This window comes from Littorina saxatilis, linkage group LG2 (genome assembly GCF_037325665.1).
Source record: "Littorina saxatilis isolate snail1 linkage group LG2, US_GU_Lsax_2.0, whole genome shotgun sequence".
Lineage (NCBI taxonomy): Eukaryota > Metazoa > Mollusca > Gastropoda > Littorinimorpha > Littorinidae > Littorina > Littorina saxatilis.
The window spans coordinates 39903271-39926665 of record NC_090246.1 but is presented as its reverse complement, the minus strand read 5'-3'; the positions used below and the strand labels follow the sequence as shown (position 1 = coordinate 39926665).

At 41.1% G+C, this 23395-nt stretch overlaps 1 protein-coding gene across 4 annotated transcripts; it reads left to right on the top strand.

The window, feature by feature from the left end:
- Positions 1-2952: 2952 nt before the first annotated feature.
- On the top strand, positions 2953-22573 carry LOC138958980 (ankyrin repeat domain-containing protein 50-like). Of its 4 annotated transcripts, none has more exons than XM_070330329.1 (5): positions 2953-3031; positions 3281-3503; positions 11662-11760; positions 14024-14302; positions 15275-22573. In XM_070330329.1, the coding sequence occupies exons 3-5, from the start codon at positions 11744-11746 to the stop codon at positions 16230-16232; spliced, it is 1254 nt and encodes a 417-aa protein (XP_070186430.1). In that variant the 5' UTR covers positions 2953-3031; positions 3281-3503; positions 11662-11743; the 3' UTR covers positions 16233-22573. The 4 variants fall into 4 exon arrangements, with proteins under 4 accessions (XP_070186430.1, XP_070186433.1, XP_070186432.1 ...); XM_070330331.1 differs by having other exon boundaries at positions 2994-3071; XM_070330330.1 differs by having other exon boundaries at positions 3030-3147.
- The last annotated feature ends 822 nt before the right edge of the window (positions 22574-23395 follow it).

Below are 23395 nucleotides of genomic sequence, written 5' to 3'. Positions count from 1 at the left end.
AATCTACACCTTTTCTTCCAACACTCGCAGACCACTGACAAACACAAACCCATCGATTTCCCACTGAATTCTTTGATACAGTGGCGAACGCGATCGGCGAAACAAAGACGGTCACCGTGGCAACCTCAAAAATGCTTTGGTAAATCATAGATAAATTCACATCATCATAAACTCACGACGCCTACAGCGTCGTGAATTTGGTCAGGAAGTGACGTATATTTCGACGCATGCGCATTGGGGCCACAGCGTAAACTCAGGACAGTGTAAACTCACGCCGGCGTGACACCGGAAATCACGCCCGGACAGTAACGAGCCTCCCGTAAACCATCACAGATACTGTCAGGCTTTTACACACAGTACAAACACCCTTCCATTTGAACGCTCACCAAACGAGAACATCCTATATAGGTGGCCTACGTAAAGACCGAGCAATTTTTAAAGAATTAATTTTGCAATGTCTCGAACACTTTTTGGACCCATCCTGAACTCAGGTCAAAAATGAGTTACTTCCCTTCGGGTCTCATTCTATCGATGTAAACTGGCCATAGCCGTGGATCGATGATTATCAGTTTTTGGACCGGCCGTGGTGCGTTTTTGCGCTAGACCTAACTTTTAAAATCTAAATAAAAAATTCACAGCTTGTTACACAAACATTCTTTAAAACAATTATTTCTGACCTTGCAATCAGCCGTCACACGAATGTAACTGAATTTTTGATAATAAATCCTTGCAAGGAGCATTTTCAATGATAAATATGAATATAACCCGTCAGTACCGGTATGTACACTTAACAATCGTTTCAAGCTAAAACTAATTTCAGCAGAGACATTGGTATGTCTCTGACTTTCAGTTAATGTTTTAGTACTTGAACAAATCAAGCAAAATCTCAACGTTTTGTTTCTAGCTGCTCTTTCTGAAACACAAACTTCGCTTTGGAAGAGAAAAAACAAGTCGCGTAAGGCGAAAATACAATATTTAGTCAAGTAGCTGTCGAACTCACTGAATGAAAGTGAACGCAATGCCATTTTTCAGCAAGACCGTATACTCGTAGCATCGTCAGTCCACCGCTCATGGCAAAGGCAGTGAAATTGACAAGAAGAGCGGGGTAGTAGTTGCGCTAAGAAGGATAGCACGCTTTTCTGTACCTCTCTTTGTTTTAACTTTCTGGGCGTGTTTTTAATCCAAACATATCATATCTATATGTTTTTGGAATCAGGAACCGACAAGGAATAAGATGAAAGTGTTTTTAAATTGATTTGGACAATTTAATTTTGATAATAATTTTTATATTTAATTTTCAGAGCTTGTTTTTAATCCAAATATAACATATTTATATGTTTTTGGAATCAGCAAATGGTGGAGAATAAGATAAACGTAAATTTGGATCGTTTTATAAATTTTTATTTTTTTTTACAATTTTCAGATTTTTAATGACCAAAGTCATTAATTAATTTTTAAGCCATCAAGCTGAAATGCAATACCGAACCCCGGGCTTCGTCGAAGATTACTTGACCAAAATTTCAACCAATTTGGTTGAAAAATGAGGGCGTGACAGTGCCGCCTCAACTTTCACGAAAAGCCGGATATGACGTCATCAAAGACATTTATCAAAAAAATGAAAAAAACGTATGGGGATTTCATACCCAGGAACTCTCATGTCAAATTTCATAAAGATCGGTCCAGTAGTTTAGTCTGAATCGCTCTACACACACACACACACACACAGACAGACAGACGCACATACACCACGACCCTCGTTTCGATTCCCCCTCGATGTTAAAATATTTAGTCAAAACTTGACTAAATATAAAAACAAGTCGCGTAAGGCGAAAATACAATATTTAGTCAAGTAGCTGTCGAACTCACAGAATGAAACTGAACGCAATGCCATTTTTCAGCAAGACCGTATACTCGTAGCATCGTCAGTCCACCGCTCATGGCAAAGGCAGTGAAATTGACAAGAAGAGCGGGATAGTAGTTGCGCTAAGAAGGATAGCACGCTTTTCTGTACCTCTCTTTGTTTTAACTTTCTGAGCGTGTTTTTAATCCAAACATATCATATCTATATGTTTTTGGAATCAGGAACCGACAAGGAATAAGATGAAAGTGTTTTTAAATTGATTTGGACAATTTAATTTTGATAATAATTTTTATATATTTAATTTTCAGAGCTTGTTTTTAATCCGAATATAACATATTTATATGTTTTTGGAATCAGCAAATGATGGAGAATAAGATGAACGTAAATTTGGATCGTTTTATACATTTTTTTTTTTTTTTTTACAATCTTCAGATTTTTAATGACCAAAGTCATTAATTAATTTTTAAGCCACCAAGCTGAAATGCAATACCGAAGTCCGGGCTTCGTCGAAGATTACTTGACCAAAATTTCAACCAATTTGGTTGAAAAATGAGGGCGTGACAGTGCCGCCTCAACTTTCACGAAAAGCCGGATATGACGTCATCAAAGACATTTATCAAAAAAATGAAAAAAATGTTCGGGGATTTCATACCCAGGAACTCTCATGTCAAATTTCATAAAGATCGGTCCAGTAGTTTAGTCTGAATCGCTCTACACACACACACACACACACAGACACACACACACACACACGCACATACACCACGACCCTCGTTTCGATTCCCCCTCGATGTTAAAATATTTAGTCAAAACTTGACTAAATATAATGAGTGTCTTACCAATTTCTTCCAAACTCTAGGAAAACCATGTGTGTGTCTCAGATCATAAACACACACACACAATTTGTCATACCAATTTGTCAGAACCTGTGAATACTTTTTGTGCCAGTTGAAGGGTTGCCATTTCTAGAATGAGGTAGCTCGTTTCCGGAAATGCGGCGCTCTGTTGAAAATCAAGTGAGTTTTCTGGAAATTCCGATTATTCTAATTCTGCCCAGGATTCTTACTTTGCGTCTAACACAAGCAAACGGTATTCTGGAGTCACCTCCCCTAACAAATCAAACGCAGACGTCGCTTGGTCTGCTGCCAAGGTTGCAAACGATGCTGTAGTGTAAGTTGTTACTGCGTCTGTTGCCTGTTGGTTGCTGCAGGTGTGTTTGCTGCATCTCCGCTGCCTCTTTGTCGTCTGCTTGAACTATCACACAAGTAGTATCAGCTCAACTTTGAGTGCGGTTCTCTTCCAGTTTCGTCACCTTCGATTTGACTTTGACCGTGTCTTCGTCCGACAGTTTGTTTTGATTGCGATCGAAGTCACTCAGAAGGATCAAGTGGTACCTAATGATTGATTTTCTGTGTGCAGAGCCTGGATCAAGGAGCGGCTAATAACTAAGCTTGGCTGATAATCATTTGGTCGTGACACCACCAGTTGCGCAGACCAAGCCTTGGTATGGCACTGGAACAAGGTGTGCGCTTTGAATGTTGGAGGCAAATGTTCACTGGGAAAAGAAATGCATCGGGGACGCAATGTTTGGAGGTCAACGAGATTAACGAGTAACCTTGTTGATAAAACGATGAACTGAAGGGTAAGTAACACATACGTTTGATATGTTATGGATTCGTGTGTGTGTGTGTGTGTGTGTGTGACAGAGAGCAAACATACTTAGGCAGGGATGTTGCCACAAGGACAAATGTCCTGCTCTCTTCGGCATCAGGACATTTGACTGCTTTCAGACATTTTAATAGGACATTATAATTTTGTGCAAAACACAAAATCATGTGCACACACATATGCACCGGCACCAACATTGTGTGTGTATATTGTTTTATTACTAATGTTTCAAACAGGACACACACACACACAAAAAAGAAACAAACAAACTAAAAAAACAACCAAAAACTTCAGCACTCTTAGGCCAAACAAAAAAAAAGTCTGTTTACAGTATCCTGACCGACCCTATTTTTTCGCGCGACCCTAGACCTTTTTTTTGCATTTTCAGTTTTGGAAAAAAAGAAAAGGCTTTGTTTTTTGGCAAAATAACTTAAAAATATGTTTTTTTGGAAGAAAAAAAAATCCCGACCTACCGACCCTATTTTTTACATTTAGTCAAGTTTTGACTAAATGTTTTAACATAGAGGGGGGAATCGAGACGAGGGTCGAGGTGTATGTGTGTGTGTGTGTGTGTGTCTGTCTGTGTGTCTGTGTGTGTGTGTGTGTGTGTGTAGAGCGATTCAGACTAAACTACTGGACCGATCTTTATGAAATTTGACATGAGAGTTCCTGGGTATGAAATCCCCGAACGTTTTTATCATTTTTTTGATAAATGTCTTTGATGACGTCATATCCGGCTTTTCGTGAAAGTTGAGGCGGCACTGTCACGCCCTCATTTTTCAACCAAATTGGTTGAAATTTTGGTCAAGTAATCTTCGACGAAGCCCGGACTTCGGTATTGCATTTCAGCTTGGTGGCTTAAAAATTAATTAATGACTTTGGTCATTAAAAATTTGAAAATTGTAAAAAAAAAAAACATTTTTATAAAACGATCCAAATTTACGTTCATCTTATTTTCCATCATTTTCTGATTCCAAAAACATATCAATATGTTATATTTGGATTAAAAACAAGCTCTAAAAATTAAATATATAAAACTTATTATCAAAATTAAATTGTCGAAATCAATTTAAAAACACTTTCATCTTATTCCTTGTCGGTTCCTGATTCCAAAAACATATAGATATGATATGTTTGGATTAAAAACACGCTCAGAAAGTTAAAACAAAGAGAGGTACAGAAAAGCGTGCTATCCTTCTTAGCGCAACTACTACCCCGCTCTTCTTGTCAATTTCACTGCCTTTGCCATGAGCGGTGGACTGACGATGCTATGAGTATACGGTCTTGCTGAAAAATGGCATTGCGTTCAGTTTCATTCTGTGAGTTCGACAGCTACTTGACTAAATGTTGTATTCTCGCCTTACGCGACTTGTTTTTACCTGTTACCGTAAACAGACTATTTTTTTTTGGGGGGGGCTTACTTTGATTGGCACACAAACTGCATGATTTCCTAACAGAGCTCTTTCTTGACAGATTCGACAAAACAGTTTGCCTATAGATTTTCTCTTTGCTGTCTAATTCTAACTAACTAGTACTAAACAGGGTCAGCCATGAATATAGTTAACCTTATGAAAAGACCTTTTGTATGAATTTCCTGCTGTACCGACACTATCTACAAGTGACAAAATTTTACTTTCCGTGATTGTGGAGGTTTCAACGGCGACACTGTCATTGGCACTGTCATTTTCCAGAATGATACTAGCCGTGTTTTCCCATGTTCTTGGCCCTAATGTAGCACACGATGCCATTGAAAAGCCAAACGTGTTCAGCTTTTGTTGTTCTTTGGCAGGCTTTAGTTTTTTTCCCGTGGCATAATTCAGTGCCGTGTGCTTTATCTCTAACCGAAAGCAAATTAAAGCAGATGCGAGCCTTGGTCAGTTGGAGTTGTCTCCCGTACTCCTTACTTTAGTGTGCTGTAGACGGGTGTACGCAAACGGCTCATACCGCAAACCGTTCGGAAAACGCAAGATCTGCACTGCACAACTTCAGTGCACATGTACGCGAGAGCGCTCAGTCGCTTTTTGAAGGTTTCTATCATGAAAGGAAAATTATCAAATAACACGCTGTCCAAAGAAATGGAGTTCTTATTGGACAATGACACCGCTCAGTTAAAAACTATAGGACATCTGACCTTCATGCGGCGATGTGAATCGGATATTTGAGCCTTTTAATCGGTCTATGTCCGATGTCCGACGCCTAACGACATCCCTGCTTACGTATACATACACATGTGTCTCTGTGTTAATTTGTGTGTGTCACTGTGTGTACATGCAAGCTTCTATCAGATTGGTGTGTTTATGTGTGTTGTATGTGAGTGCATGTATGCAATTTTGTATGCATGCAATTGTGTGTGTCAATCTCTGTGAGTGTGAACGTGTGTTTTGTGAACTGTGTCTTTCTGTGGTGCATCGGCCATCGATCTATCAGACTCATTGATGTGTGTGTTTTGAATACACGTGGGAGCTAGTATCTGCAATATGTGTGTATGTGTGCGTGCGGTTGCATGCGTGTTGCTTCCATTGTATGATTGACACATGAATTGTGTTCCTAAATGCTGGTATAGGTGCATGGGCTGGATCAGTGGCTGGAAGTCAAAATATATAGATGCAGGGGCTCACATCCATGAGAGGTGATATAGAACAAAATGTCCCGGAGAATGCAAAGGTGATAGGACATTTCTCCTGAGAAAAAAAATCAATAGGACCCTTTTTTCCGCAACAAAACTTAAATTTAGAGTTTGACTTGCCTGTTTGCTGACATTTCGTGCAAAACATCAGTTGCTTCTTGGGGTAGTGCGTCACCCACGGGAATGAAGTCGGCCAGCTTGAAACGAAGCCACGCGCGGGATTGGGGGAGGGGGTTACTTCTTCCATTGGCGCCGAAGTTTCACTTTCTAGGGTGACGGTTTCATCTGGCTCTGGCTGCTCAGAGGTTGGAGGGAGCTCAGTTTCAGTGGTACTAGCCGCTGATTAGGGCAGAAATTTGAAGTACCAACGCTTCTGGTCTTTCTCTGGCACCAATTTTTGTTTCAGCGGCATGTTGCTTTTTTGGGGAAAAAACCGCGAAGGGAGGAAATTGTCAACCGACTTGAAGCATTCAGAGTTGCAACCTCATAAAGTCTCCCAAAGTTTTGTCTGCTTGGAGAGACACATGGCTTCGCAAAACATCAATATAATAGCAAATCAAACTACTGTAAATTGGAAAGTAACTGCCAATGTCTGGATCAAATTAAAGGATAATCGGACAATGACCACTTTGTGACAAAAACAAAAGGACATATATATGTCCTCTTGCATGAAAAATGTAGAGGGCATTTTGAAAAAAATATCCGTGTATGTCCGATGTCCGATGTGGATGTGAGCCCCTAGCTGTGGATGTCAGAAATTGTTAGCATCAAATCTAATTCAGGCAGCTAAGCGATATGATGGGGACCGACTTGACAAAAGTGTCAAACTTTGTGAGGCAATTCTGTAGACCCTACTTATTAATTTTTTGCTAGGCCCCATCAAATTTGGCCAATACAGCCCAGTCATGTGACGTCATCAATTTTTCCATAGCATTAATAGAGGAAAATACTGCATATACATGTCTAAGCAAAATATTTTTAAAATGTAAAGGCAATATGATCAATTCAATGAATAAATTCAGAAAAGGATACATTTCAAATAATTTTTTAATCAATAAACATTCATATTTTTGCGAGATATTTGTTTAAGGTTTGACAAAACTCGAAAATAAGGCCAAAAAAATCATGTCGCGACAGTGTACGTAATTTGCTTCCATAGTAGCAGTGAACATGACAATTAAACATTAATTTGTTTCAGAAATATTAGTGTTTATAACTGCTTATTGAGCCCCTTAAAGTTTTTAACATTTAGGAAAACGTCTTTAAAGCAATTCTGGCATGTACATCGGCAACCGCAGCTGGTACGAGTATGTGGATATCCATTGATCTATTTGTCACAGCTGCACTTGCACCGTCTTGTGCATTGCCATCCAGCTTTCCTGCAACCACATGTGCCACATCCTCTTGCACCCTTGCATGCACATTTGACTAGTTGGCTGCAAGCTTCAGATGCTATTGGCAGTGTCGTCCAAAAAGGGAGCCAAGCCTTGCTGTCCTTGTCCAGAGTCCAGCCCCATCCCTCTGGAGATGGTGCTTGCTGCTGGGCCTGGTCAGCAGTGGTCCAAATGCTTGCCTGGTAGACAGCACGGTTTGAATGCTGTAATAATGCTCCCTGTGTGGGAGGAAGGGCTTCCATCATCATCTTGTCTCTGCACGGCAAAACAGTTCGCTGCGGGCATCAATAGAGCTCAGCTGGCTGGTTTTGTCACACAGGACAACTGTGAAGCGTTCCAGCAATTTGAAGTGGTGGCTGTTCAACTCCATGGCAACGAAAGGATTCTCTGCAATGAACCTAAAGGCCTCTGTTACTGCAGGATAACATTTCCATGCAGCCCATGCAGAAAGTTTTCCTTTGCCAAAAAAGGCAGAGACCGTGTCGCAACCGGTGAAGCTGAGGAAAGTGGGGAGGGCTGTAGACGTTTCCTCTCCAAGGGCTAGAGCAATGGCATTGATGTGAAAGTACTTGAAATTCTTTCCTGTGCCGAAAGCAATCCAAATCTCTGCCGCTGGACACATTGCTTGAAGCTTGCGGAACTTTCCAATGATGATGACGATGACGTCAGTGTCCACAGTGCGAACTAAGCAAGCACAGGACCCAGTCTGCAGTGCATTTTGCAGATGCAGCAGTATCTTTGTGTCTGCTTCCTCATGATCATTGTCTGGCATGCTGTGATCAATTCCTCTGATGAGAACATTCTGGCCTGATGTAATGACAACTACTTTTCCATCGGGGAACTGAGCTGTGGCAACTTTCTCTGACAGGAAGGAAAAGAGTTCTTGTTTGTTGTCTGAGTCCTTGAGAAACTCTTGCCACTTTCCAGGGATCTTGTTTGGACCAGCAACTTTTCTCCTGATTCCTTTACCTCTCTTCTCTCGTGCACTCTCTTTAATACTGCTGCTGTGATATGTGTCCCACACCACATCCACTCTGTCAGCACCTTCCAATTGGTGTCTGATGTATGGTAGGAAAACATCATTGGCATAATCTTCAAACGTTGAGATTCCAGCAGTCGGGAGGAAGTGTAAAACAACAGTGCCATCCAGAATCTTTGTGTCGAAAGTACTCGGGGGGTCAAGCTGCTCTGATGCTGATGTCTGCTCAATGGAAGAAAGTAGACCTGCATCAAGCTCTACAACATCCAATTCTCCAACTGAGCTGTCCGCCTCTGCCACATGCTGAAGACAAGCTGCCAGATCAGTGTCATCATCAAGGTCTTGTGTCTCAAGTGAACCTGGAGTGTCTGTATCAGGTGCTTGTATCAGGCACTTCAGCAAGTCTGACTTTTTGCCCAGGCGCAGTTTTCCTCTGTCTGAAAGAGATGGTGGGTATGGGTTATTTTCGTGCTGGAAAAAGGTACCCACATCTGTTTCCCTGTTTTGAGCCACAATGTACAGCTGTGAAAAAAGGCTGACATCAGCCTTCAAAGTTGCTATTTTGCCAGCTTGTTTCGATTTTTCCTTTGGTGTTGGACACTTGAAGAGTGGAAGGGAGTTTTTCTTGATGGGGTCATGAATTGATCGAGTGCAGTCTACCAAAACTGACTGGTGGTATTCATCATACTGGCTCTTTCCAAGTTTTTTCCACTGTACGGACAGTGTTGTTCACTGATTCATTCATCACATCACAAGTATCCAGCATCAACAGTTCTGCAGTGTCATTCATGAATGGATTGCCCATATCACTGATAGTCTTGGCAAGGCTCAAAACTTGCCCTCTGAAGCTCTGTTGAGTTGATAGACCTTCCTCATGGTGATAGTGCATCTCAGATCCCTCAGAGAGACTTGCTTCAAACTCCTTCAGCATTCTTGCTTGTTCCGGTCCTGCAAGCATCCACTTTCGAAATGCTGACGGGTTTTCAGTGAGTCCAACAGCACCACCAGACCCTTTCACAATGTCATTGTTGTTCTCATGGGCCTGGTCGATTGGGATTGCCGAGAATCTGTTTGTGGTCTTGAACACAACCCAGTGTCCACGCTGTTGAAATTCTTCTTTGATCGTAGGAGGCAGATTTTCCATGTCCCTTATGTGTACAGGGATCCAGCGAGCATAGTTGTGGTGATCCATGCTGAAGAACCAAGGCACCAAGGCTTTCATTGAGTCCACATACAAGTGGAAGTTAGCCTTCCAATGAGCACGGATGAAGAGCAGGCCTAGGAGCGATTTTCCCTATTCTCGGAGTGCGAAACCTCAACAATTGCATTTTGCCACGTACATGCTGTCAGTATGACCTGTGCACGTGGGGCCTAGCAAAAATTGAAAGTATTTTGGATGTAGATAGCTAGGAAAAAATGTCACACTTTTGTCAGATCTGTCCCCATCCGGTCAAAAAAACGACGTAAGCTGCCTAGCTATTAAGATTTCAAGTAATTAAGCATCACACAAGCCAAAACTGTTAAGGAGCCATGGTAGATCTACATTTTTTTTCATATAAGACATGAAAAGCTGATGAAGAAGCTTAAATTGCTTGCTGCATTTTGTTGTTTTTTTACCAATGAAAGCTAGGCTGCATAGATAATATAGGAAAGAAAGTAACAGTGAAATTGACTGAACAAAAAATCAAATGTACATTAATTTGTAATGTCCTGAATGGGTATTGGCCAATTAGGGACTTCAGGGTTTAACCTGGGAGAAAAAGGCAATGGGACATTTGTCCCCCTCAACCAAATTCCGATGGGACATAGTTGAAGGTAAGAAGCACCAAAGATGCCAAATAGTGCAATATTGTGTCATCTGAAAATTAGCCGCTATATCGTGTCATGTGTGTGTGTGTGTGTATGATCCGATGTAAAGTGCACATTTGGTGGCACAGTGGTATGTAATCTCAATGCGCCCTTTGACGCACTGAAAGGAATTGTGATAGGACATTTTCAGATTTAATGCGCCAATGGCGCAAGACGCACTAGTAAATGAATCCCTGGACTTGCTTTGCTGTTACGCCACACAAACAATCAATTGCCACCCAAACAATTGACTCGCAATATGCAGCACTGTCTAGGGCATTGTATTGATTCAAGCCTATATAGCTCTCCTGGTAATGTGATAATGGGTGTGGTCGTGATGACAGTTGCATGTTTCGGTCACAGACTCAGCGCATATATCACACTCACAGTCTATATAGCTTGTCCTGTAATGAGTCCAGAATGTGGTCTCAAATTTATAAAACGTATGCTCTGAGATTCTTGTGTGGAATGTGTGCATGAACAATATGGACTGAATTAAAATGTGGCAATAAAGTGTATTTGGACAATATTTAGGTATCTTTGATTGAGGTAACTCTTGATGCAAAAGTATCGCATCCTTTGATTTTATTTTATTTTTAAATCAATGGGTTTGGGGAGAAGAGGGTGGATGGTAAGACAGTGGACTGGATGTATGAGTACCCTTGCGAAAGAAATGCATGAAAATAACAGAAAAACAAGAGGCGAAGCCTTCAAGGCTCACGTAAGAAATCGACAAACAGTAACACAAACTCAATCACTCCGTCACACACACACACACACACAGTACACACACACACACACACACACACACACACACACACACACTGACACACACACATACACACACACACACACACACACACACACACACACACACACACACACACACACACAGAAAGAGCATAGGTGAAACTGTGCAAGAAAGCGAGACACTAGATCTAGATCTGTCTGTCTGCTTGTAGCCTACTTACATGGACACGACTGCCAAATAGTCTCGGCCCGCTCAAAATAACAATCACCGAGACTTTCAGTAATTCCATCGCGTGACGTCTAACCCTCGTACGTCATAATGTGACGTCAATGTAATATGACGTCTTCAAATGTTAAAGTTTCTACCACAGACATACATGTATACATACATACATACGCACGCACGCACGCACAGACAGACAAAAGTTAGCATCGCATAGGCTACACTTCGTGAGCCAATAATTAGTTTTGTAAAGCATACATGTCACTTTTTGTGTAAAGTACACCAGCCTTCATCTAACAATTCACTTTTCAGGTGAGAGAACGAGTTAGTAGCTGCACTGCAGAGCTGAGAACAATATTATTACTTCTGAACACAGCAAAGTCCAGAGATCATCATGTCTTTTTTAACAAGGTAGGTTAATTAATACTAAACGGGAAGTATACAGCTTAGAGACAATTTGGTGTGTGTTAAAAAAGGGGGGGGGGGAGGAAGAAGGGGAAAGGTTGGGTTGTCGCTTCTTTTTAACATTTTTGTTGTGAGTAGGTTTGGGCCTTTTGAATTTGTTGGCCATGAAAACCTAATTGCACATATATACATGTAGCAGATGTATTGATATTTTCCTGCAGTGTCAACTCAACTCAAATTTTATTGGCTTCAATTTTCATAGAAGAATTTGTCTTGCGCTTGGGAGAAAGTAAGAGTATAACATATAAAAACAGCATTCATATCACATTTCATGTATCACACACAGTAATCACTAGTATAAGCCTACAATTATCACATTTGTACCTGTATCATACATGCAAATAGATAGTATCAGTGACATGTGGTAATAAAATAATAATCTGCCTACTACTACTAGTCATGTTATACCCTAGCTGGCAACACGGCCATGCAGTTTCAGCTTTAAATTAACTCTGTCTCTGCAGCAGTCGATCTGCATTCTGCAGCTACCACAGTGTCCAGTCTAGAACTTATACAATCAGTACACTCTGCTTTGTGTTTGTGTATTTAACCTTACCTTTTACTTTTAGTCTTACAGACTGTTATCAGGACATACATGCCTAATTCACAGTGTGGTCTGTGTGTGTGAGTATTAATATTAATACATACATCAGATCATTACAGCAGATGTACTATTCTGCTTTGAAATGGAATCATGGACCAAAGTGGTTGAAGCTAGAATTGCATCAGTTTGGTTGGCAGACTGATCAGTGTAGTGTCCTCAATCTGAAACTGGTTTCTGTACCTTCCGGTATTAAGACAGACAAGATGGCTGCACGATTATCCATGTAAGCAATGTGCGATACCTCCAAATTACGTGGTGTATGCGTGTGTGAGAGTTCCACCTACACACTAGTCACTACACCACTACAATCAGTACCAAAAGAAAATGAATGTCTGAACAATGACAGAACAATTATCATGTCATATGATATTGGTGGCTCTGAAATCTTCCTGATAATTGAAGTTGACAAAAGAAAATGTACAAGACACCTCTTTAAGAAAACACATCTGGTTTACTTCAGTTTTATAAATTTGAATCAACCATTCAGACTGCACCTCTTCTAGAAAACCTCTCTGACTGTTTTGCTAGTATTTAAAATGTGAGCATATTTGATTACAGGGGAACACCCCGTTTGACTCCCTCCCCTTTAAGACGTTATTGTTTTAAATGTTTTAACATAGAGGGGGAATCGAGACGAGGGTCGTGGTGTATATGTGTGTGTGTCTGTGCGTGTGTGTGTGTAGAGCGATTCAGACTAAACTACTGGACCGATCTTTCTGAAATTTTACATGAGAGTTCCTGGGTATGAAATCCCCAGACGTTTTTTTTCATTTTTTTTCGATAAATGTCTTTTATGACGTCATAAAGACTCATATCCGGCTTTTTGTAATTTAAGTTGAGGCGGCAGTGTCACACCTTCATTTTTCAATCAAATTGATTGAAATTCTGGCCAAGCAATCTTTGACGAAGGCCGGACTTTGGTATTGCATTTCAGCATGGAGGCTTAAAAATTAGATAATGACTTTGGTCATTAAAAATCTGAAAATTGTAATTAAAATTATTTTTTTTAAAAACGATCAAAAAATTACTTTTATTTTATTCTTAATCATGTTCTGATTCCAAAAACATATAAATATGTTATATTCGGATTAAAAACAAGCTCTGAAAATTAATATAAAAATTATGATTAAAATTAAATTTCCGAAATCGTTATAAAAACTATTTCATCTTATTCCTTGTCGGTTCCTGATTCCAAAAACATATATGATATGTTTGGATTAAAAACACGCTCAGAAAGTTAAAACGAAGAGAGGTACAGTAAAGCGTGCTATGCAGCACGGCGCAACCGCTACCGCGCTGAACAGGCTCGTCACTTTCACTGCCTTTTGCACTAGCGGCGGACTACGGTCATTGTGAAAAAATGCAGTGCGTTCAGTTTCATTCTGTGAGTTCCACAGCTTGACTAAATGTAGTAATTTTGCCTTACGTGACTTAAGTTTGAGACTTTCTGTCAAGAACCTCTGTAAATTTACCCTCATTTTAAGACCCCCTCCTTTTTAAGCACTGGTTTTTATCAGAATTTCCCTTGGAGGTCTGAAAATGGGGGTTGCACTGTACTGGCGTTAAAATTCGTTTTTAGTCAACACTCGAAAACTTGAATTGCAGAGAGAGTCTGCTGGTGGACTCGGCAAATCGTAACAACCAAAACCTGTTGCTGATGGTGCTGACGGGGGCCTATGGCGGCTACACCAACGAGGATGTTAACAACGCGCTCATCAGGGCGGCAATCAACGGCAATGCGGGCTGCGTTTCGCTCCTGCTGGACTGGAACGCGGACTGCGACGCGGAAGATATGGACGGGGACACGCCGCTGATGCTGGCGGCCTGCAACAACCACATAGAGGTGGCGCAGCAGCTCTTGAGGGCTGGGTGCGGAGTCAACAGGTACGTCCAATGCAATTTATCTTTCACAGGTCAGAAGAACAAGACTGCACGTGAGAGCGATAAATAAACAGACCAAAAAATACCCCGGTAATGTACTTACGGGTTTACGAAGAATAAAGAACGATCAACAGCTACATTTCAACCAAAGAAGGTTGAATTGTTGCTGTTATCAGTTCCATATTTAAACGTTTCAACCCAGAGTAGGTTGAAACGTTGCTGTTATGCGTTCCCTTTTTGTGTGTCTTTTCACAGGTCAGTCAAACAGGTATAGTCGCATGAAAAGGGTTTCTCTTCAAGGCACATCATTCCTTCCTGTAAGAACAGTTTAGCTTACTGTCTCAGATCTCCCTTACGTGGGCAGGCATGGGAATTGTTCGCCGAAAGGCAAATTTCCGCCAATTTTTTTGTTGTTCCGCCGAAAAAGCTAAAGTGTCCGCCGTAAAAATAAATGGGGGAGGCAAAAATGGTTCTGATAACTGAATTTAATGGCAAACTTGGAGCTCAGATGACACCAAATTGCAGTATTTGAGCTCTTTGCAGAACATTTTTTTCGGGGGGGCATGCTACTGAACCCCTCTAGTAAGGCTAGGCGCTTTGCGCCGTCGACTTTGAGCTTTACTTACACATTTTCAGCCTGTTTTACTCTTTTCAATTCCCCTGCCTGGTGGGTTAAGACATTCCCTCCACTTGGACTCATACCCAAAATCAACTGCCTGATTGCTTCGGGCGCAGAGTAAGAATTTTTTTAATAGAATAATTTCTTAAAAACCACCATGCAGGTTAATTGTTGATTTGTAGTATTGTACATGTACAGGTTTGTTCACTTGTAGAGATAGTTTCTGCAGGTATGTCATATGTACCTTCTGTAAGTGCATGTGGTGTGTTTGCACTTTCTGTCTTTATGTTAATTATTTGTGTAGTTGAATTGTGGGCCAAGGTTTGACTGACTCTCTTTGTGATGTCTGTGTACAGGGTGAGTGACAGACAACGCACAGCGCTGCACATGGCGTCCTGGGTGGGGAATTCCAAGATCTGCAAGATGCTCCTTCAGGCCGGCGCTGACCTAACGATCCAGGAGATGTACGGTGACACAGCCCTCATGCTGGCTGCTCACCGCTCACCGGAGGTGGCTTCCCTCTTGGCCAGGGAAGGCCCGCAAGTGGTGAATATGAAGAATGAGAGCGGTGACTCTGCACTTGGTTGCGCGACCAAGTCGGGCCACTTGCAGTGTGTCCAGGATTTGGTGGACGCAGGCGCTGATGTGAACTCTATGAACCGACTCGGGGAAACGGCCTTGCTTTTTGCCACTTATGAAAACCATCCAAATGTAGCTCAGTTGCTGCTGGACTGCGGGGCAGACCCAAACATCGCCACGAAAAGTGGTTTAGTACCTCTGCACATCGCTTGCAAGAAGAACTTGGAAGAACTATGTCAGTTGCTGCTTGAGGGTGGAGCCGACCCAGATTTTGCTGACACCATGGGTCAGAGGGCAATGACTTACGCTGTAGCCAACGGAAACACAGCCATCATTAGCAAACTGATTCAAGCCGGGGCCACACCACGTTACCAGGGCCCGTCACTCTTTCACAGACGCTTAGTGATTATGTCCCCCCTGTACAAAGCCCTGTTGGATAAGAGGTTAGACATTGCAAGGGTTCTGCATCGCGCAGGCAGCTGCTCACAATCAGAGCTCTTTGAAATCAGTCAGTGCGAAGATCTGCACTCAGAACTTGAAGACACCGTTAAGGGCAAAGAAGTGCTGGGTTTTATCAAAGAGATTTGTTCTGCTCCAGCAAGCTTGAGACTAAAATGCTTGCAGCGTATTCAGTCCATCCTAGGAAAAGCGAGGGCTAAAAGAGAAAAGATTCTGTCTTTACAGTTGCCCAAACCTTTGATATCTTTCCTCTTGTTTGAAGACCTGGACAAATAATGTTCATCTTGCTGTTGGAAAGGGGTTGGGGGGGGGGGGGGGCGGAAGGGTTCACAGAGAGATGAAAGACAGTTTTAACAGCTGCTTAAAGGTCCGATATCATTTTCTGTTGTGTAAAGATCTTGATTTGCAGTTCAGAGTCATGATAGCTCTTTGAGATCTAGCAGTGTTAAAGCGAAAGAAATGCTGTCTTTTATCAAACTGTTCCGCTCCGACAAGTTTGCATAAAAAACACTTGCATGGGGTACAGTCCTTGATAGGAAGGGGAGGGTGGGGAGAGAGATGATTCTTTGATTACAGTTGCCAAAACCACTGACATTTTCCCTTTTGTTTGAAGATCTAGACAAGTTAAAATGCTTAGAGATGGCTCAGCTATAGTCCATGGCACGTACTGTACTATTAAAGGCTAGCAACAAAAACCTCTTTTGCCTTTCTTTTTGTTTGAGGGTCTGGACAAATAAGTGTTGTAACCTAATATGTTTGCAGAGGGTTGTAAAAAAGGGGAGGGGGGGGGTTTGGGGTATTATCTTTTAATTTGCCAAAACCTATGCATATGATATTTTTCCTTTTGTTTGAAGGTCTGCATGGGGAAATAATATGAGTCAATTGTAAGGAATTAAGAGAAAGGCTGGTATGGCGAGGGAAAAGTGTGTCCGTTCTGCAGCTGCCTTAACCTCTGATATTTCTTTCCTTTTGTTAGAAGAGGTGACAAATCATAATGCATATATATAGAGAGCTAGTGTATATGTTCAGTCCATGGTACCAAAGGGGGAGGCAGGAAGGGAGAGGATACTGTCTTAGTTGATGCCTAAATTCCTCTTCTTCCAAGATCTGGGCAAATCATGTTGCAGGTAAATTAAGAAATGAAGAGAAGGGAGAGAATTCTATCTGTACTGCTGCAAAAATCTCAGATAGAACTATCCTAAAGCTTGAAGGACTGGACAAATGAATGATAACGCTAGGGGAGCTAGGACAGGAAGAGAGAGGATTCTGTCTTTACAGCTGAGACTTTTGCAACCTCTGATATTTTTGCTTTCGTTTGATCTGGACAAATGAGTACTTAAGCTGTCATTGTTGGAGAAAATCATTTCTGGATCAACAATTTTAGCTTTCACTTTCATTGACTGGTAACCATATAAAAACACTAAACATACTTGTAAATTTGTAATAGGGTACAGGGTATAAAAACAGTGAGATTGTGACCCAGCAGAGAGAAAAAACGCTCTGCAGTTAAAGTTGATCAATATATAATTTAAGCACCAATTGATGAAAATCAAATATTCTTCATATGTAGGGTGTTCTGGAAGTCCTGAGACTCCAAGCACCTAGCAATGCCAATGCCTCATGATATTTACAATGACGTATGCATACTGCAATCTTTCATTGGCGATGACACCATTTTTCATGTATCTCAAAGTTTCCTCTGAAAAGAAAACAGCTCTTAAAGACCACCACCCGTCCATGTTTACTTGCCTGTCATGGAGCTAAAAAAAATGGAGTTTACAACAATGATGTATAAACATCTCTGAAAGGACTGTTATGTTTCTCACACCTACTCCACATTGTGGGATTTTTTGGGGGAAGAACGCTCCTGTCAAAACGAGTACTTAAAACTGGTACACTGAATTTAGATCAGGTAGACACGTCTTCAAAGATGACACCTGCTCAGACCGACAGTTGAATGCTGTCGCTGCAACAATTGTTGCTGCCGTTGAAAAGTTGAAGAGAGATATCGATGCACGAATCACACACATGGAGGTAATGGACACATAGATAATTGAATCGGCACCCGTCGATGTGAGTGGCACAAGCGTTTACGGGTACACAAGCGTTGCAGACAGTGGGTGCCCGTGCTCTTTCTGGTGTACAAAAGGGGGTATGTCTCGAAATGTGCTTACAAATATTTTCCAATTGTCACTATATAGAGAGTGTTAGGATTGTGTGAAAGTTGTCACGGGCGATGGGGACTTGGGTCTATCAATCTGACCCTGGGCAACACATCGATCGGCCGTTTTGATGTACCTAAACGGCTCCACCCCTATCAACTATTGGTGATCTCGGAACACTGGCAAGAAGAAGGTGGTCCCATTTTTTTTTGAATGGGGACAAATCGCCACAATTCTAAAAGGGGAGCAGCGTTCGGTTACCTTGGAGCAGTACATGCATAATTGTCTGCCCATCGTGTTTAAAGCTTGGCTCCAAACACAGGTACTTGAGGGTTGCAGATGATACTCTATTGCAATATGTCCCGTTTTACACAGCTTCCAAATCAATCACATTTCTAACAGATTAGGATGTCTGCCTGATGTTCCGTTTACTATATTTTCCTAAAATGTCCCTTTCGACGTTTTTCTCTTTTTACATTTAAAGAAAAAGCTCCGAGGAAACCGTTTCGAGAGCCCTGATGCTGCTGTCCGAGAGTAAACGAGGGCCATTGAGGGTATCAGCAAAAACACTCGCGCCGACATGTTTGAAAGGTATTTCTATAGAATGTTAACACTTTCTACCCAACATGTTGACCAAGTTTTTTTTAGCTGAGACCAGCTGTGCTGCAGCAGGTCACTCAGAATTGTAGTAATTGAGTAGAACTGTGTATCAACACGCTGGAATGCAGGCGTTAGATCAATGTTACAGGAAGCGACTGAAGTGACTGTGTGTACGGATATATTCGTACCAGGTCAGATAGAGCCATATGAGTGGGTTATGGGTATACCGTACCTGGAAGACAATGAGTTAAAGTGTGTCGCAGCTCAGGAAGGATCCTTCGAGAAAATGGCGTGGTCAAATTAACGGTGAGCTGTGCGCTAATATGAGATTCTAAGGATTTCCAGAACAGCCCCTGTATGTACTTGCAGATGGATAATGTTTTAATGAATAAACACTGAAAGAAGTGTATATGAAAAAAGCAAAAAAGCAACGATTATAATCTCAACTTTTACTCATCCCACAATAGAGGGACAGAGGCTTGTATAAGGACATCTGTTGATCACACATACAGGAAGGAGAGACCACTATGTATACATCTTTGCTGATCGAGCTGTTTGGATGCTTGTTTAACCTGAGCACTTTCATGGTTGTAATGGTGTTCCTAAACATATGAGTCCCGAAAAGGTCTTAGATTTTTACTTGAAGCAGGCAACACTAATTTTGAACCAGACGTCAGTTTTTTTCTGGGTGCCTGCATGAGCAGCTTCCTCGATCAGTCTTCATCATTACAAAGAAGCTTATGGCGATGATTTATTCACAGCTCACATTGTGACTGGTTGTATTTGGATCAGGTGTGCTTCAATGTATTACCTTCATTGTGATCATAGTTATAAATAAATTCATCATTATGACCACAGTAGCAGAATTACCATAGTTTTAATAGCCATGCTCAGCTAGTTACGATCAGATGTTTATCATATTTTTCTACTCGGCCTGCCTTTGATGTGTTGATCCAAGTCTAGTCTTGCATGAACAGTGGTTAACAGTCAAATCCCAATGAAATATCACTGACCATGTAAATGAGAAAGTATTTTTGATGACCTCACAATATTTTAATTATGTTGCAAAGTGTCTTCCTCCCAGGTTGGTAATTTTTACCACCCAAGCCACATGCACGCACATTTGTACCACTACTGAAAGATGTTGTCCCCCAAAATATGATGAAATTGAGATTTAATGTTGGAGAAAAGAAATGGAGGGCTGTAAAGACTTAAAAGTAAGGTGCATTTCAGGGTTTTGGGTTGATACGATATATCCATATGAGGGTAAAAAATGATGCACTTATATATTTGTATATCTCTAACTCCCATACTCTACCCCACATTATTTATTCTTGCATATCAAACATCAAACGTACACCATCTTTATATTTTTAACCAGTAATTGGGAAAAAAATATTTGTGCAGGATGTAGTGCCTGCCTACCTTATGAGGATGGTTTCTCCTGTCAAGGGAAGTAACTATGCAAATGTAATCCGTGTTGTAAGTGGATGAGTTAGGTACCTTGTATGTGATGTTTACACTGATCTAAAAATAATGGGTAGTGCACAGCCAATGAAACCGCGTAATAACAGTGCCGCCATCTTATCACACCCCACCACACAAACATGGTCAAAGGGAAATAATCGTAGTTTCGAGAGTTGTCAGCAGCAGTCTTCTCTCCCTTGATTACGAGTGGCACCACGGATCTAAACAGGTTCATAGATGCGATCCCTGTTATGTTTTCGCATTTTGTGAATAATTTACATCATTGGAAATGTTAGCAATTTGGGTTCTCAATACAAACCCGGGAACCCATACGATTTTGCTGTATTTAGTACGCATGATTGTCTAGAATACGATCAGTACGGTCAGTGGGGAAAAAATACGACGGGAAAAATTCCTAAACTACTTTTCTTCACAAGCGTATCCCGGAGCCGATCCAGTATTTTGACACATGTTTACTGTTTTTGTCAGTAAACATAATAACAATAACAATAAAAAAAACGCTCGCGCTGGACCCGAGTACTCTTCAGACATTCACACACACACACACACACACACACACACACACATACACACTTTCTCTCCCTCACTCCCTCCCTCTCTCTCTTTCTTTCTTACACACACACACACACACACACACACACACACACAAGTACAGACTCATTCACACACACACACACACACACACACACACAAACAGTAACACTAACACATGTGCACAAAATGAACACACACACACACACACACCGCGCGAGAGAAAAAGACTACAGGGAGGCATTGACGTCAAAGACTTTCGACCGTGACGTAATTACGTCACTATTCTTGGTTTACGGTACCATTCGGCGGCTTTGCTACGAGTATGCCATAGTCTTGGTTGGCCGAGACCTTGCACCGTTCTATCAGACTGCCTGGCTGGCTGTTGCACCGCGAATTCCTCCCACCGCCAAGTCGTTTTTTTGTGGTTTATTTCGCATTTAGGTCCCAGGTAACATTATGAAGTTTTAATACTATCAATCGGACCTATTATCAAGTTAGTGTATCAACTTTTGAACGAGCTGCGCCCAGTAGTTTCCCAGCAATAAGCTGTTAAGTCGAGACACACACACACAGACAATTAAAGTCTGCTGAGCCCTAGTACTAGCGTACTCGGGGATAACAACACTTTATTGTCCATTAAAATGTTACATAAAAATGGAAAATTTTCTTCGGCACACCCTGCCTGCCTGTAAACGATCATAACAACAATTGGACAAAAGGACAACACACATAAAACATAGGTTCACGTATGTAATAACAAGCACACTTATCATACTTCCAATAACACTGCTGCCCGTGTCATCTTTAAATTGAATAGATTTACAGATAAAATCTTTAATAAGGTCACACGTCTATTAAGACTATCACAATCAAATATAACATTGTAAAAAGCATTTGTTTTAAATGTATAGGCAAACGTAATCTATGCGTGTGAAGCATGTTTTAATCATGGATGTTCAAATGATGTGTGGAGTACGCTCATTTTTCTGAAAATACACCAAGTTTGTTTGAGAATACTCTAAGCGCAAAACAGGGGTTCCCTGGGGTCTGTCAATAGGTGCGATTTTATGCTGTCGATCTAGCGTCGTGGTATCGAAGGGAGGGGTAATCTGGCGAAGAGGTAACATCCAGTTGAGTCAACATTGTGATCGCCAATAAGAGTTAGGGACGAGCCTATCCATCATTTTAAGATCAGTGCATCGATGTTTATTCACCTTGTTTACCAGAGGTAAGAGAAGCATGGAATTTAAATGTACCATTGAATAAGTATCCAGCAAGTATTCGTTGTTACAGGAGACTTCAAAAATGATCTTGCATACATTTTTATAATCATGTCATCCCCCCCCCCCCCCCCCCCCCCCCTTTCCCCGTCGCGATATAACCTTGAACGGTTGAAAACGACGTTTAACACCAAATAAAGAAAGAAAGAAAGAATCATGTCATTAATCGAATCGATTTGTACATCCTCGAAACAAGGTATGTTGTTTACATGAGGCATTGATATGCTAGTTCTTCAAAACTTAACCGGCAGAGAAATGTTTTATATGCAGAGTGTATTAGTTACCATATTTAAAAGTAGGAAATGTCTGCATTTTACCCTTCTGTTTTCAGATGAGAGCCATGTTTATCCCTTACCTGTTCAAGCTCAGTTCCATTTCACAACTGTGTACAATCAAAAGAACGTTGTCTTTTCTTGATTTGAGTCGTTTCATTATAATGCGTTCAAAGTTGCCTGCTTCTGAAATTGATTTATCTGTGTGACTATAGCTTTTATGGTGAGTTTGTTTTTATAAGATTATTTTTGCTGTAACAAAATGTTTGATTTTGATCATTTATTTGGTGTTGTTTTACTTTATAGTGAGTTGCCTGTTTTTTCTGTGATTGTTAACATAACTGGAGTGCTCGTGCTTTCATGAGTGTAACCCTGTGATAATCAATTTGTTGCTTTTGTGATTTCTACATGTATAATTTATTGAACGAGTCAATTGTTGAGAGTTTGTGTGTTGGTAAGTTATGATTGAGGGTTTTTTCAAATTGGAGATATTCTCCTCTCCCGCCTGAAAATGTTTTGCCCCCCCCCCCCCCCCCCCCCCCCTATTACACATTTATTTATTTTTTACGCTGTGAAAGTGAAGACGGTCTTGAGAATAAAGCAGATTTTTTGGGTTGAGATTATTTATGTGTATGTCTTTTGCATTATTCTCTCTCTCTTAATTTGTCTCTCTCTGTGTCTTGCTCTGACTGCAACCAACTGTCTCTCTCTCTCTTCCTTTCTCTCTGTCTGTCTGACACACACACACACACACACACACACACACACACACACAGATTCTCAACTCTTCGGTCATGTCTTGGGGTTGGCAATATACTGGTTTACTATTACAACAGGAACAAAGTCGACGTAGATGTGTGTTTTTTGACTCACATGCGAAGCAAAAGTGAGTACTCACCCGAGTCGTCCGTCCGTCCGGAAAACTTTAACGTTGGATATTTCTTGGACACTATTCAGTCTATCAGTACCAAATTTGGCAAGATGGTGTATGATGACAAGGCCCCAAAAAACATACATAGCATCTTGACCTTGCTTCAAGGTCAAGGTCGCAGGGGCCATAAATGTTGTCTAAAAAACAGCTATTTTTCACATTTTTCACATTT